General features: G+C 48.3%; 4 protein-coding genes across 4 annotated transcripts; 3 read left to right on the top strand and 1 right to left on the bottom strand.

The window, feature by feature from the left end:
• Positions 1 to 448: 448 nt before the first annotated feature.
• LY89DRAFT_333526 (calcium permease) lies at positions 449 to 4,571 on the top strand. Its single transcript, XM_018206810.1, has 4 exons — positions 449 to 789; positions 859 to 2,759; positions 2,808 to 3,764; positions 3,819 to 4,571. The coding sequence occupies exons 1-4, from the start codon at positions 570 to 572 to the stop codon at positions 4,242 to 4,244; spliced, it is 3,504 nt and encodes a 1,167-aa protein (XP_018062919.1). The 5' UTR covers positions 449 to 569; the 3' UTR covers positions 4,245 to 4,571.
• Positions 4,572 to 4,963: 392 nt separating this feature from the next.
• On the top strand, positions 4,964 to 6,083 carry LY89DRAFT_741917 (NAD(P)-binding protein; the record flags this gene model as incomplete). Its single annotated transcript, XM_018220771.1, has 2 exons — positions 4,964 to 4,989; positions 5,090 to 6,083. 2 exons carry the CDS (start codon positions 4,964 to 4,966, stop codon positions 6,081 to 6,083), a joined length of 1,020 nt encoding a protein of 339 aa, XP_018062918.1.
• Positions 6,084 to 7,176: 1,093 nt separating this feature from the next.
• On the bottom strand, positions 7,177 to 9,754 carry LY89DRAFT_690997 (uncharacterized protein). Its single transcript, XM_018216206.1, has 4 exons — positions 9,458 to 9,754; positions 8,812 to 9,396; positions 8,507 to 8,760; positions 7,177 to 8,304 (listed from the first exon to the last, which is right to left on the bottom strand). The coding sequence occupies exons 1-4, from the start codon at positions 9,532 to 9,534 to the stop codon at positions 7,505 to 7,507; spliced, it is 1,716 nt and encodes a 571-aa protein (XP_018062917.1). The 5' UTR covers positions 9,535 to 9,754; the 3' UTR covers positions 7,177 to 7,504.
• A 1,759-nt stretch (positions 9,755 to 11,513) lies between these two features.
• Positions 11,514 to 14,017, top strand: LY89DRAFT_333510 (uncharacterized protein). The gene is made up of 7 exons (XM_018206809.1): positions 11,514 to 11,756; positions 11,850 to 12,204; positions 12,255 to 12,353; positions 12,407 to 12,474; positions 12,525 to 12,877; positions 12,964 to 13,033; positions 13,082 to 14,017. The coding sequence occupies exons 2-7, from the start codon at positions 11,861 to 11,863 to the stop codon at positions 13,894 to 13,896; spliced, it is 1,749 nt and encodes a 582-aa protein (XP_018062916.1). The 5' UTR covers positions 11,514 to 11,756; positions 11,850 to 11,860; the 3' UTR covers positions 13,897 to 14,017.
• Positions 14,018 to 14,022: the final 5 nt, after the last annotated feature.

The raw sequence follows: 14,022 nt of genomic DNA, 5'->3' as shown, positions 1-14,022 counted from the left end.
TGTCGCCGCTACCTTTTTTGATTATTAGCTAGGCCTCACTGTACCAACGCGTCGGTTGTCACCTACCTAGCTCTCTTTGGAGTTGTGGCCTCAGGACTCAAACATGTAGAAGCGGATTGGACCCCGATTTGCTGACCAAAAAGTTCGGCAAGGCAGGGTTGGACGAAAACAAGGCTTGATTTGAGGGCGCCGCTGCAAGAAGGTCATTCGATAGTTGTGCATGCAGTATTCAAAGACCTCGTGGGCTTGATTGGGAAGTGTTTCTCACATTCTTGCCATACAAAAAAGAAACTCCGAGTCATCTCACTCTCCTACCACTACAAGTAGAAACCTACCTAACCAGACCACCGTGAGCCCTCTGTTTATCTCCAACAGCCAAACATCACAACGAAGCTCGAATGCCTTCTGTTCCTTCACTGCTATTTCATTCGTTTGCTTCGGCGGATCTACCGCGTAGGGCCCGACGGGATCTCCCACTATTTTAAAGCTTCCTTGTTTGCTTGCGCCGGCACGGATGCCATAGTTCGCGTATGGCCCTTAGCAGATAGAGATATCGCGCATAAGCAAGCATGGCTTCAGAACGAGACCACGACAACGTCGACACCAGAGACTTCGTGCAGAGTCCTGTTGATGCAGACATGTCGACACCCACTTCTCCCACAGATAGTCGACACCCTCTGGCAAGAGTGGAGTCGATCTCCGATCAGATTGGACCTGATGAAGGACTTTCAGAGAGCTACCAGTCCACAGAGACGATTCGTCGTCGGCCGGACACTCAGACAACATATGGTATGGCATCAGCAGATACCCGGGCCTATGGCCAAATCTCTCTCGATCAAAAGCTAATCCATCCAAAAGGCAGTATCCAACCTCCAGACTTTACTCAGTCTTCTGAGCACAGAAATAGCGAATCTTCTACCAGCGAACGTCCACAACCACACAGTTTAGAGTCCTCACGATCATTCCAACCCATACGATCTCCTATGCTCGGTCCCGAACGAGGTCGAGGTGGACAGAAGCCGAAGAAACCTGGAATGCCGCGTCGAGCATCGTCGAATGTACAAGCACCACATCGCGGTCAGGAGTTCTCGGTCGACGACGACGTGACAGAGATCGAGGGTGATTTCGCTACTAGGACCAGTGCATCAGGATACGGTACAATTAACAGACACCAAGGTTCAACTCTCAGAAGGCGGCCCACTACACAACAACAACCAGCACTACCAAGAGTAGATTCTTCCCATGAAGCAGAAGTTGAGGCCGAAACCCAAACAGAGGCGGCAAGCATCACAGGTGACGGCGCGAGGGATCAACCTCCAGAAGAGGAGGAGGTGAACGATGAAGACTTAGAAGTTACGCCGCCGGAAGGAGATGACGACGACGATGATGATCTTAGTGATGCGGAAAGCTTCACGCTCAAGGACCGTCAAGAGGCTATCAACGAGACGCATCCCTTTGGTATACGTATTTGGAAACCTGCTCTTTACAAAAAGAATCGTTCGGTACAGAAGACCGCAGAAGGCGATATCCATTCTTCTCCAGGTGGCAGGGTCAACAAGTGGCTATTGTTCTTCAACATCTTGTGGACCGTCTGGTTCGGCTGGTGGCTCGCGTTGATAGCTTTTGTCGGGGCTGTTGTATGCTTCATATTTGCCGCTGCCCCTAGTGCAATCGAGTACGGTCGAGTACTTTGGGGCTTATCTGGATACTTGTTCTATCCTTTCGGTAAATTCGTTCGCTTGGAACAAGACGAAGCCTATGCTCAAGAGGATGAAGGCGAGGGTCGTAGTATCACAGAGTATGAGCAGTGGCAAAGTGGAGACATCGAGGATGGAAGACTCTTCTTCGGCCCACAAGGCACCCGTTCAATTGTTGGACGGTCACGACGAAGTATCGATTCAGCTGCCAGCGAGACTGATAGTCTCTTAGGCCGCACTGGACGAAGTCATCAACGAAGTTCTTCTGACCGACCTTACAAACGAAGATTGTTCGGCAGAGGTCAGTGGAATACAGGCCGGGTCATCTTCTTCCTGTTCTTCTATGGACTTATTACACCACTGTTGTTTATTGTCTCTGGTATATGCTGGTTCCTAGTCTTCTGGATTCCAATGGGTAAAGTGACGATGTTGCTATTCTACCACCTTCGTCGACATCCGTTAGCGCTCTCCTTCGAATCCGATTCGGAGTATTCTAGAGGCGCTATCTCGAACTCGTCCATATTGCTCTGCACGTACCGTGCCGTTGGTCTGAAATACTGGAAGTACACTGTTGATGGAACCAACATTTTTCTGATCAACTTGATGGGCGTTGTCTTGTTTGTCATCTTTGACTACTTCATCCTCAAAGAGTTGCTCGGGTTTGAAGATCTCTTCATCGTAGGAGATGCATTCCTCTTTATGGCGGCCTTGTTCTCGATCATCCCACTGGCATACTTTATTGGCCAGGCAGTTGCTTCTATTTCGGCGCAGTCTTCCATGGGTCTCGGTGCTGCTATTAATGCCTTCTTCTCAACTCTAGTTGAGGTTTTCCTGTACTGTGTGGCCCTCAACAGTGGCAAGGGCTCACTGGTAGAAGGAAGTATCATCGGCAGCATTTTCGCCGGTATCCTCTTCCTTCCAGGACTATCCATGTGTTTTGGGGCAATAAAGCGGAAAACTCAACGATTCAACGCGAAATCGGCAGGTGTGACTTCTACCATGCTACTTTTTGCAGTCATTGCAGCTTTTGGTCCAACCCTCTTCTATCAGATATACGGCACTGTGAGTACAACTTCGATGTCTAAATAACAAAGTACTAATCAATTCTAGCATGAACTAAACTGTCTGAGCTGTGAGGATAGCGATGGACCATCACCAAGTCGCGATTGCCGCCGCTGTTATTTCTCACAATCTCCAACGTTGAATGATCGCTTTTACATTGAAGCTGTCCGCCCTTATACTTGGTTCGCGGCGGTTTTGCTCTTCTTGTCCTACGTAATTGGTCTGTGGTTCACTTTACGGACACATGCTGCTGTCATTTGGAACAATGAGTCAGACGAAAAGAAGGTCCCGGATGTACACCACATACCAATTTCTTCACAGCCACTTGGCAACTCTGTCGCTCGTCTGCAAAGACTTGGAAGCACTCAAAACTCGTCAAGCGAGGCTCAGGGATTAGAGGTTCGAGACTCACAACTGTACAAGCGCATTCTAGGCCAATCGCTGAAACAAGTCGGTCTTGATCCACGTGAAGACAGTACTCGAAACAATTCTCTGGTTGAAACGCCTGGGGCAAACGGCTCAGCTCCTACTCCACACATGCCACCTCCGAAGAGCAGCGGAGGAGAGAGCGCTCGTTCCGACATTCATATCCCAGGATTCACAGATGCTCAGAACACAAGTCTTGTTCGTGAAGTTGCAGAGATCGCAGCTACAGCAGCCACTATTGCAGCTAGAGATGCCACAAAAGCTCCACGTAGGACCTCTTTTGCTGCAAACGCCCCGGCTCAGGGAACAATTACGAAGCCACACCACATCAAGGCTGGTGTGGTGCACGACCATGATGAGCCCGTTGGTGCTGAAGCTCATGAGGGAGGCGGGCATGATGCACCCAACTGGAGTCGAATGAAGAGTTCTGTGATTCTTTGTGGAGCTACTGTGCTATACGCCCTTATTGCAGAGATTCTCGTTGGCTGCGTCGACGTTATCTTGCAAGGATCTGGCATAGACGAGAAATTCCTTGGTATCACTCTCTTTGCACTTGTGCCAAACACCACGGAATTCTTGGTAAGCAACATGTTGATCTCTCATCATTCTAAATCATTACTGACCGTTGTTTAGAACGCTATATCGTTCGCTATGAATGGTAACATCGCACTCTCTATGGAAATTGGATCAGCATACGCACTTCAAGTCTGTCTGCTACAGATTCCTGCACTTGTGCTTTACAGCGCCTTGGATATCGGTCACTGGACCGAAGCGAAGGACATCATCGATCACACATTTAGTCTCATTTTCCCACAATGGGATATGGTGACTGTCATTCTTTGCGTTTTTCTTTTGAGCTACATGTACGGCGAAGGGAAGAGCAACTACTTCAAAGGCTCCATTCTCCTTCTGAGCTACCTAGTCGTCATCATCGGCTTCTATTTTTCGAGTCTCTCGGACCCCGAAGCAATGGGGGCGTCTCGTTTCGATATCATGTCTGCAGGGGGCAGTTTCAAGACCATGGGTAGAGGCAGATCTGGAAATGCTTTCCAGCAGTAAGATATCGGCGGCATGAATGCCGAGGCTTGTCTATATTCTCTCATTTGAGCGGCGGCGTTAGGAGATCGTCTGGGTGCTCGTAAATCATCAATTGAAGCGCAACCTCTCATTGTTTATTAAGGTACGAGGTAGACCGAGTATGTTGTATGATAGGAAGGAACAGGTCTTGGTAAATATGGCAATAATGATTGGTGGTTGTCCGACGACTATTGCTTGTCACTGCAAGTGAGATCTTAGCCATCCAGCTCAAAATCAACGACAACTCCTTTTAATCTCCCAAGAATCATGTGGAGAAGAGTTTGTCAACTGCTCTCATTCTCCTGAACTAAGATCGAGACTTCTGATGCCGAAGTCGACATTGATAGACACAAGCATATCCCAAGCGGCAAAAATGTGGCATTTCGGAGTTAAAATGGAATCTGGCAGTAATAGCCGAAATTCAAGCTCGAAGGTGGAGGAAAGCCTGTTATCGCATGTCTATAATCCTAGCCGAGCAATTCAAGCGAAGGTCCATCTAATATATCTATGTTATGATTGGTACAAAATATGAGAACTGGCGCTGCATCTCGGCTGATGACGTTTTGGGGAAATGTCGTGCAACAGCTCCATAGTTGCATGAGTATTTAAACTTCCATTATCCCCTGCGGTTCCGCATGTTTGCAGTTCGAATCTTGAACAAATTAAATAGACGGACATTCTCTACTACCAAATCACTCAATATGAAGGTTCTCCTTACAGGTGGCAGGTATGTTATTTGCACTCCCACCCTCAGAAATTACCCCTCCATCATCGAGCTACCCCACCATCGCCAACCTATAAGCAATTGACATACTGACAAACCACAGTGGCTTCATCGCAGCCCACGTCCTCGACATCCTCCTCGAACACGGCCACGAAGTCATCACCACAGTCCGCTCCCAATCCAAAGCCGACGCCATCAAATCCGCCCACCCCAACATCCCCACCTCCAAGCTCGACTTCCGCATCGTAGAGGACATCGCCCAAGAAAATGCCTTCGACAAAGCAGTCCAATCCCTTCCCGACCTCGAAGCCGTGATCCACACCGCCTCCCCCTTCCACTTCAACGTCACCGACACCAAGAAAGACCTTTTAGACCCCGCCATCATCGGCACAACCGGTATCCTAAAAGCCATCAAGAACCACGTACCCACCGTGAAAAGAGTCGTAATCACCAGCTCCTTCGCCTCCATCATCGATGGCTCAAAGGGCACTCGCCCAGGCTATACTTACTCGGAAAAGGATTGGAACCCGGTAACACTGGAAGAAGCAGTCCAGAACCCCGCCAACGGCTACCGAGCCTCGAAAACCTTCGCCGAAAAAGCAGCCTGGGAATTCGTCGAGAAAGAGAAGCCCAACTTCACCGTATCCACCATGTGTCCTCCCCTAGTCCTGGGTCCTATTGTGCATTACCTAAATTCGCTGGATGGCCTCAATACCTCCAACCAACGGGTCCGAAATTTGATAACCGGGCAATGCAAGAAGGAGATTCCGGACACGGGGACGTATATCTGGGTCGATGTGCGGAATTTGGCGCTTTGCCATGTGAAGGCGATTGAGGTTGCTGAGGCGGCGCAGAAGAGGTTTTTTATTACGGCGGGGTACTTTTCGAATAAGGAGATTTGTGAGATTGTGAGGAAGAATTTCCCCGAGTATAAGAATGAGTTGCCGGGAGAGGAGGTTAAGGGAGGTGATTATCCTGAGGGAGGGCTGTATAAGTTTGATAATAGCAGGACGACGGAGGTTTTGGGGATTAAGTTTAGGGGGTTGGAGGAGAGTATTGTGGATTTGGTGAAGAGTTTAAAGAGTGTTGGTGCTTAGAGGACATTTAGTGGCGGAAGAAGATTAAAATTCAGTTGTAGCTAGACTAACAAAATCAATGCTTTCACATAGCATGACTTTTTCTCTTGCAACTTGCATTCAATCGAAGTCTATCCTCGTACCATAAGTCATTAGTGATTGGGACAATATGAGAAAACTACGACTTTCCTTACATCAACTTCTAAATCTCATCTCGATTTCTGAATAGGCACACAATGTCCTACCTAACAAACCTGCCTCCCACAATACCTGGACAGACATTTTCCTACTAAGGACAACTAACCTTACGTCCGCAAAGCAAGACGAAAAAGGCAAGTCCACTAACCTAAAGCAGACCATCAATCCGCGATCAAGATATCCCAATCATCCAAAACCCTCGAGCAACTCAACCTCACATTCAACCACAAAAGTCCAAACTCAATGTCCTCCCGCTCCTTCCCTTCTTAATCTACAATATCACATGATTTTTGACGGGGAGCGGTATTAATTTTGCGATATGCAACAAAAAAGACTTCTAAACTCAATGTCTGTCTACCTGGGAACCCGCTCTTTCTCCTTTTAACTGTCAATATCACCTGATTTTTGATGGGGAGATGTCGTCTGTTTTGCGATATGCAACAACACGAACTCCCAAACTAAATGCTTACCTAGCTAAACAGGTGCTTGCTCTTTCCTTTCTTAACTGACAATATCACCTGATCTTTCACGGGGAACTGTCCTTCATTTTGCGATATGCAATAGAAATAGGGGTTCAAACTTAAATTCTAGTCGCTCTTTCCATGGCTGGCAATGTTCCATCCCCTTTTGGAATTAAGCGGGGAGGGGAAACACTTAAGATGAGAGGAATGTGATGGAATGATGAAGTTTTCCTGATGGGATTTATGTATAGTAATATAAGCCTATTTAGATAAGTTCTCTGATCACCGCATTGAGCCTGGTTGAAAACGTGTTGTAATGCCCTGTTTCTGTGGTTTGGTGTAGGAATGCAGCTTAGTGAGGTTCGTGGGGTTTGAAAGCAAAGGGACGGAAGTTGAAGGTGAGAGACGAGACAAAGGATGTTTCACGAAAGGCGTTATATGCCAATTTGATAGGTGGGAACAAAATTTCATTTCCCAAAGGAGGGTATGCCATGTCATTTGGCTTTGACACTCCACAGCATTATCAATACATTCAAAGACTAAGTAATCAGTGTTCAGAGCACCTGTCGAATCACGGCCAGGACTCATTCATCCTGGGTATTACCATAATCTTACGTAAGAATGTGTTTCGTCCTTTCTCTGTAAAGTCTCCGTTATTTCTGGGTATCGTGAACACCATGCAACCTGAAAAACGCCAATCTCTATCAACAAGCTTCTTCTAATTAGTCGTCGATCTGCTTATCGAATTCAACCTGCATCCTCAAAGCAGATCATTCTAATATCCTACCATCTCTCATGAAGTGGATGGAGGAGACCTGGTGGAAGGTTCGGATCTGATGACGACCCCGATTTCCGTAAGATAACCTTTTCGTCGAAGGACCATACCACAAAGCCATAGCATCCCACCAACACCACAAATTCGTCATCTCCTAGCACCATCCGCTCCGTTAAAAAAGACCCTCTTTCTCGTGCTTCTTTTGCAAATTCATTTCCTCCGATCCAACAATATGCCAGTGCACTCTTGCCCATCGCAGCATCTCTTGGGACCAAGAGAGCCTGATTGTCCTCCTTTGTCCGTCCATACCACCGTTCGATCTTGGACGGCTTCTGTTCAATTGGCGCAAATCCTGCAAGGATCATGTCCGTGACGCCTTCTGGTCTGTGTCTGGCATTCATGTGCGTATTGTAGACTGGCATACACAACCGATCTCTCCAAAGCAGTATTTGTTCTCGATTGATCGAGATATCGAGTTGCTCACTGGCCCAGCCTTGGAGCCAGTATGTCTGGTGGCTAAATCTCTTAGTGGATATATCAAATGTCGTAAGGAGGTATGGCCGCTCCGTAGGGAAAATAATTTTATCGCTCGACCTCATCCAATCGCTTTGGGCTCGACCGTCGAAGCCATGTATACCAATGTTGCCGTCATGAAGCTGAATTACTGTTTCTGAGTCCAGGAAAGCACTCAAGTCTGTCAAGTGATGCGTTGCTGCTAATTTCCACTGACTGCTAGTTATGGTATATTCGGACACGAGGAGCTCGCGTCCATCCTCTATGTATGCTTGTGAAACAACAAAGATGTGATCTGTGAAGGTCAGATTAGTGTGCTAGAGAAATAATAAGTTCAAATGACGAGTCTCCACTCTAGAACTTCACAGAAGCCTTCGATTTGAAGACTTCGACTCGAAAAAGCTACCTTGTCAAGCTCATGTTCACTCATGTGATGACGGCTGGTACCCTCTTCTGGAAAGGAAAATCAACACAAGGACAAAGTGAAAGTAGCTTACTAGAGTGCAGGGGGTGGAAGAGCACTTGTTCCCTAAGAAATCTAGTAACCCCCTTCCCGAGCTTTTGGGAAAATTCGCTCGTATCGACCAACTTCAGAGCTCCGCCCCATGTCCAAACCATGACTTCGGATTGGTGAGTGATAAGTGCAATCTGCTTATGACGAACCGATAATGATCTATAATTGCTTGGTAGACGGACAGCGGTCGGACTGTCAGAGATATCCCGATCCAGACGCCATACCAACAAGGTTGGCCTTTAGAATATTGTTAGATTCTTTGCCGCTGGATAGAATTGCATGACTTACGGCCCTCGCTTCTCGCAGACTATGAGAGAATCTGATAGTTGCCAACGATAGATGTCCTCCCGGTTCTCATCCGTATACAGTACTGAGACCTCTGATCGAAGATCCCACACATTAATAGACTCATTGTCGCCGTGCGAATTATTGACGGCTCGGAAAGCCATCCTGCCATTGCAATATTGGACTTCTTTAAGACTGTGAGCTAGTTGATATACCTCCATGGAATGGTATTGACCCTGCTTGATCCGAATGCGTTTTTCTGCCTCGGTCAACAGTAGCTTGTGAGGACTCATCCTGTCGGATACTTGCTCATCCTTTGTGAGATGTTTGAAGTCCTGTTCCCAGACTAAGGGAAAGTGCCACTTGAGAAATTGGACCGAGGACTCACGGCATCCGAACACGTGCCACCAGGATTTGGATATATGGCGTGCCTGAATGATTTCTTCGAGGTCGAGATATTGTGCTATGCTTTCCACAATCTCCAGGGGGAATCTCGTACATAAGTCGTTGGGGATCACGATAGCGTTGAGTCGGAGACGAAGAGCTCGAACTTCTGAGAGAGAGAGATACGGGACCAGGCTAGTCAACCTATGAATTCTGTTAGCTGTGGCCTTTAGAGGAAGCAGTAAATGCTTATTGTTTATCGCACTCTGACTCTCGTTTAGATTCGTTAGATGACCCATCTTCCTTCTTAAGGGATTGAAGAATATCTGTTAGTTTGCCCATTGTCGATTATGGAATGCCGTGATGGTGACGCAGACTGTAGAGTTTGATAGTCTCGAATCCGCTGGGGTGAAGGGTGACCTCGTTGGGGGCTTATCAGTTATGGTGCCACTTCGCGGTCCCCCAGACAGACCTTTTCCGGTTTGGTGGATCCGGTTTTCAGTTTAGTCGATGTTTTGTTTGCAAACTTATGTTGTGTTGTTATGTTCTATTATTTCATGCGCCATGTTAACTGAGGAAGGAGAGGCGTGACGAGACAAGGCTGTGTGGCTGATGGAAGAAAAAGTGGAGAAGCACCTTAGCGCAGCCTTGCCTGTATCTTTTCCTTCTCGCAATACAATTTCTACACTCCGTCCAACAATATGCACTGTACGACTTTGACTTTACACTGCATTGCCTATAATTTGGCCCATTGTGCGATCAGATCGCCAGATTTCATCCGATGACACCTGGAGACTGGACTTCCGGTTCCATGAGTGCTACTTGCGCTCTTGGCTGGCAGAACATCAACGAACGCATTGTAGGAATGAGATCATCACCCCCACGACATAAAATTGAGGCTAAGTTTGCACAGCTCCAGCATTAGTTGGATTATCGACGTTTGGGTTCGTGGGGAAGCTGCCGCATGTATTTCTGTCCGCAGGGCTGCGCTGCCTCTCGAACCCTCTCTATGCCTCGGAAACGCTCACATCCACACATCCTGCGTCCACTTCAATGTGCGCATCCAATCACCTCCACAAGGCTGAGCATCTTTCCTGCTCGCCACCTCGATCCTCACTTTGGCAGTTCTGGATGATACCGTTCTGGGACAACCTATATCAGCCTTTTATATAGCCACAGCACTCGAGCAGAACCAATTCGTCGGCTCTGCACGGATGCTTTTGCACTCCAGCTGAAACCGGCCCCGTTCGTCCATCGGACAAACCAATAGCTTCGAGAAAGAAGGAAGCGCGCTCCTGTATGGTAAGCTGCTGAGACTACAAAGTATTGATTCACCAGGCCAGTTTCCTTCTTCATCTCGGTGGCCGTCTGCGGAATGGGTTCCTTGATTCCGGCCCGTTGGGGGAGGCTGGGAGGCGCTGGATCCGACCTACATTGTGTATTTGTGTCCTCTTTGGCGCTGCAGCACGACGATTGTGTCTTCTTTTCTTCGCCTCTGGTCCATCCCTCGCCATCCGACCGCCATGCATATCATATCCCACCTCCGAATGCCACGTCCATATCGGGCAGCTCGCGGAAGATCCGAGATTCTATGCAGCTCTCTTGCCCCTTCGGTTCTCCCGAGGTTTCTTCAGCATCGTCGTGGTCCTCGTCCATAGTTGAGCAGCGGCACAGACAATAAAAACAGTGCATTTTGTCTACATTCTATTGTGAGGCTCTGGTCGACGTGCAGGACTTCTAGCAGCTTATGTATGAAATTGTCGTTTCACATGCTTCGGCTGTATGGCGTGGGAAAGGGGGAAGGGCCCAGGCTTTTAGGGGGGCCGTTCTTCTCCACAGGTTCGATTCGAGCTGCGAGGACTGCACTGCAGAGAACACCGCTCAGGGCCTTGCTCGGTCCTTTCCCATCCCTTTCTCGAAGTTTAACCGTGTATTGGCATTGTTCTGCCACAGAAAGAAAAGGACAAGACCCCCGTCCACCGCCAGGGTGTGCTGGGTGCTACTGCTATGACCTGCCTATGATAGCATTCCAATTGCCTTTGCTCCTTGAACCCCGTATCTGGTGAATCGACGACTGTCAATCAAGTCGTTGTCGTTGATCTCGACTCAGCTGCTACACCTCCACCTTCAAGATTCATCGTATTGTGTCGCAGGTGCATGTTCATGTGCATTTCGTCGTTGACCCCTATCTTGGGAGTATCTGCCAGCAGAAAGTCGCGGCGGGGTCCAGTCTACACACTAGCTTGCCCCCGAGTCGAGCTCGCACAGAACATCTACGCTATTCTCAGTTCTAGATTCAGCACACGGCATTCCAAAATCGACAGTCAGGACTTCCTCAACACCTCCCACAGCAGCAGCATCGTACGCGACACTCGTTGAGTCCTCGACCAACTTGCAATCCTTTGTTCCAGAAATTCTGCGCTGCAGCGAGGCTGAGTGGCCACACGGCTTGAGTGAACCCTGTCGCGGATAGCTGCATATCAGCAGTAGCATCAGACAAAGAAGAGCTTCTTCCATCACCATACATCGCGAGACCTGAGAATCGTCAATCTGGATGCAATGAGGTATGTCTCCTCCTCTCGCAGATCAATCGCAGCTCCTCCCCGACAATTACTTCACTGTGCGATTTGCGCCGATAGGAACTGACACGGAGACAGGTAACTCGACGATGGAAACAACGGACGAGAGAGCGCAACGGGGTCCCTTCATGGGCGATACTCAACCAGGCCAAATGACCGCTCGAACAGTACCAATCCTTCAAACTCCTATCCTACAGACCTCAGCTCCGCCTGTCGGTGACCCAATGGAGGTGACACCTCCTGCGACGAGTTCGATGGCTCCCCCCTCTCGAACAAGCCCAGATACAGATGCAAACGGCGTACATGATCAAATGATGATGGGGGATCAGCCAAGTTCTGGCAGTCTGGCAGGACCTAATGCTGCTGCTGCCGCCGCCGCAGGTGCTCAACAACCTAAAGTAGTACAGACTGCTTTCATCCACAAGCTGTACAAGTAAGCACAAGCTGAGACTATAGCTGATGTGCCTGCTAATGGACGTACAGTATGTTAGAAGATCAAAGCATACAGCACCTGATATCATGGTCGAATTCAGCTGAAAGCTTTGTAATGTCTCCTTCCAATGACTTTTCCAAAGTCCTTTCGTGAGTACTCTAAGAGCACCTCTCGTCCCGAGATATTGGCTCACATGTCACAGACAATATTTCAAGCACACAAATATCTCGTCATTCGTGCGACAATTGAACATGTACGGCTTTCACAAAGGTTTGTTAAAACGAGTTACGTGCTAAGTACGCCTGCTAAACGTGCTCTAGTCAGCGATGTCTTTCATACAGGGTCACCCGAATCTCCTTTGTGGGAATTCAAGCATGGAAATGGTAATTTCAAACGGGGCGACCTCATTGGCCTCAGAGAGATCAAACGCAGAGCATCAAGACATGCTTTGGTACACAGAGATTCATATTCTGCTCCGAAACCCCCACTTTCGCAACCCGGTACACCAGCAGAGCCAATGCTATCGATGCAAGAGTCGACCGAGTCGAGATTAACCCATCTTGAACATAATTTTTATGAGGTGCATGCTAGGCTTGCAAGAAGCGAGGATAATTCGCAATTCATGCATGTCAGGAATCAAGTGGTTATGGAAGCTTTGTCTAGATCGCTCCAAGTAAGCTATTCTCGTTTATTGGTCTATGTCTTCGATGTCAACTGAATTGGTACTGCTCTTTTGCCAGCTATCTAATTGTTTCCTAGCTTAATCATGACATGTCTCGAGCTATCCTCTCACTTATTCCTAATCCAGATACACCTCTACACCGGGATGGTAAGCACAGTCAGACCCTCCCTTTTCTCTGCTTACTAACGTGCACAGTCATCAATATGCAAGCCGAGATACAACGACAAGTTGATGTTATCCGAACTTTAGAAGAGCCTCCCGAACCTCCTTTTTCGGGAAGTCGGCCCTATTTCTCCAATCTCTCACTCGATAACGCCCCCGTCTCGCCTCGACAAATCCCACAAGATGATCCTCGTCGTGCCCCGACCATGGGAGTACCCCCTCGACAGAACTACTATCGGCCGCCCGTTCCCTCTCACTTATCGATTACTCCTCGCCGATATGGGTCGATTGGGGCTAGCACGTCACAATCGTCTCCAAGCTCACTCAGATCTCAAGCTCCTCCCCCACCTCCACCTCCTCATCCTCTAGCAACTGTAGCATCGCCGCCAACCAACCTTCCTCGACGCCATACTTCAGCAGACATTCGAAACGTACAAGGTTGGCAAGCGAATGCCTCTTCACCATTTGCTTCTGGCCAGTCCTCAAGCCAGTGGCCTTCATCACCCAAGAGAGGTCCGATAGTTCTAAATGAGGACCAACACATACGTGATAGTTTCAGCTCTTACTCACTTACACAAGCATCATCTCAAGGCCGCACCGAAGGATCCCGGCCAACAACCCCTCCTCCCTATACGAATGGAAGTACTGTCGACCACCTAAACAGCTGGTCTTGGGGATCCTCTCGAGATAAAAGTGGTGGCACAGGTCTATTCAAAGATAACTCCGGCCCACCAACTAGAAGGGGTAGCATGGCACACATTCTCAACCCAGCCGAGACCGCCGAACGAGACGAAGAACACGAAGAAGAGATGAGAGAAGAAGATAGGAAGCGAAAGCGCTTGCAGTAATATAGCATGCCATCAATATTCTACTTTTGCAATAACGACACTCACGCTTTACCTTCCGCTTTTAATAACGTATCATAACATAGGGAAATGGGTTTTGGGAGGCAACAATTCCTTTCTGTTACTGTT

This window comes from Mollisia scopiformis, assembly GCF_001500285.1.
Source record: "Mollisia scopiformis unplaced genomic scaffold LY89scaffold_32, whole genome shotgun sequence".
Lineage (NCBI taxonomy): Eukaryota > Fungi > Ascomycota > Leotiomycetes > Helotiales > Mollisiaceae > Mollisia > Mollisia scopiformis.
This window is presented reverse-complemented; position numbering and strand designations above follow the sequence as displayed.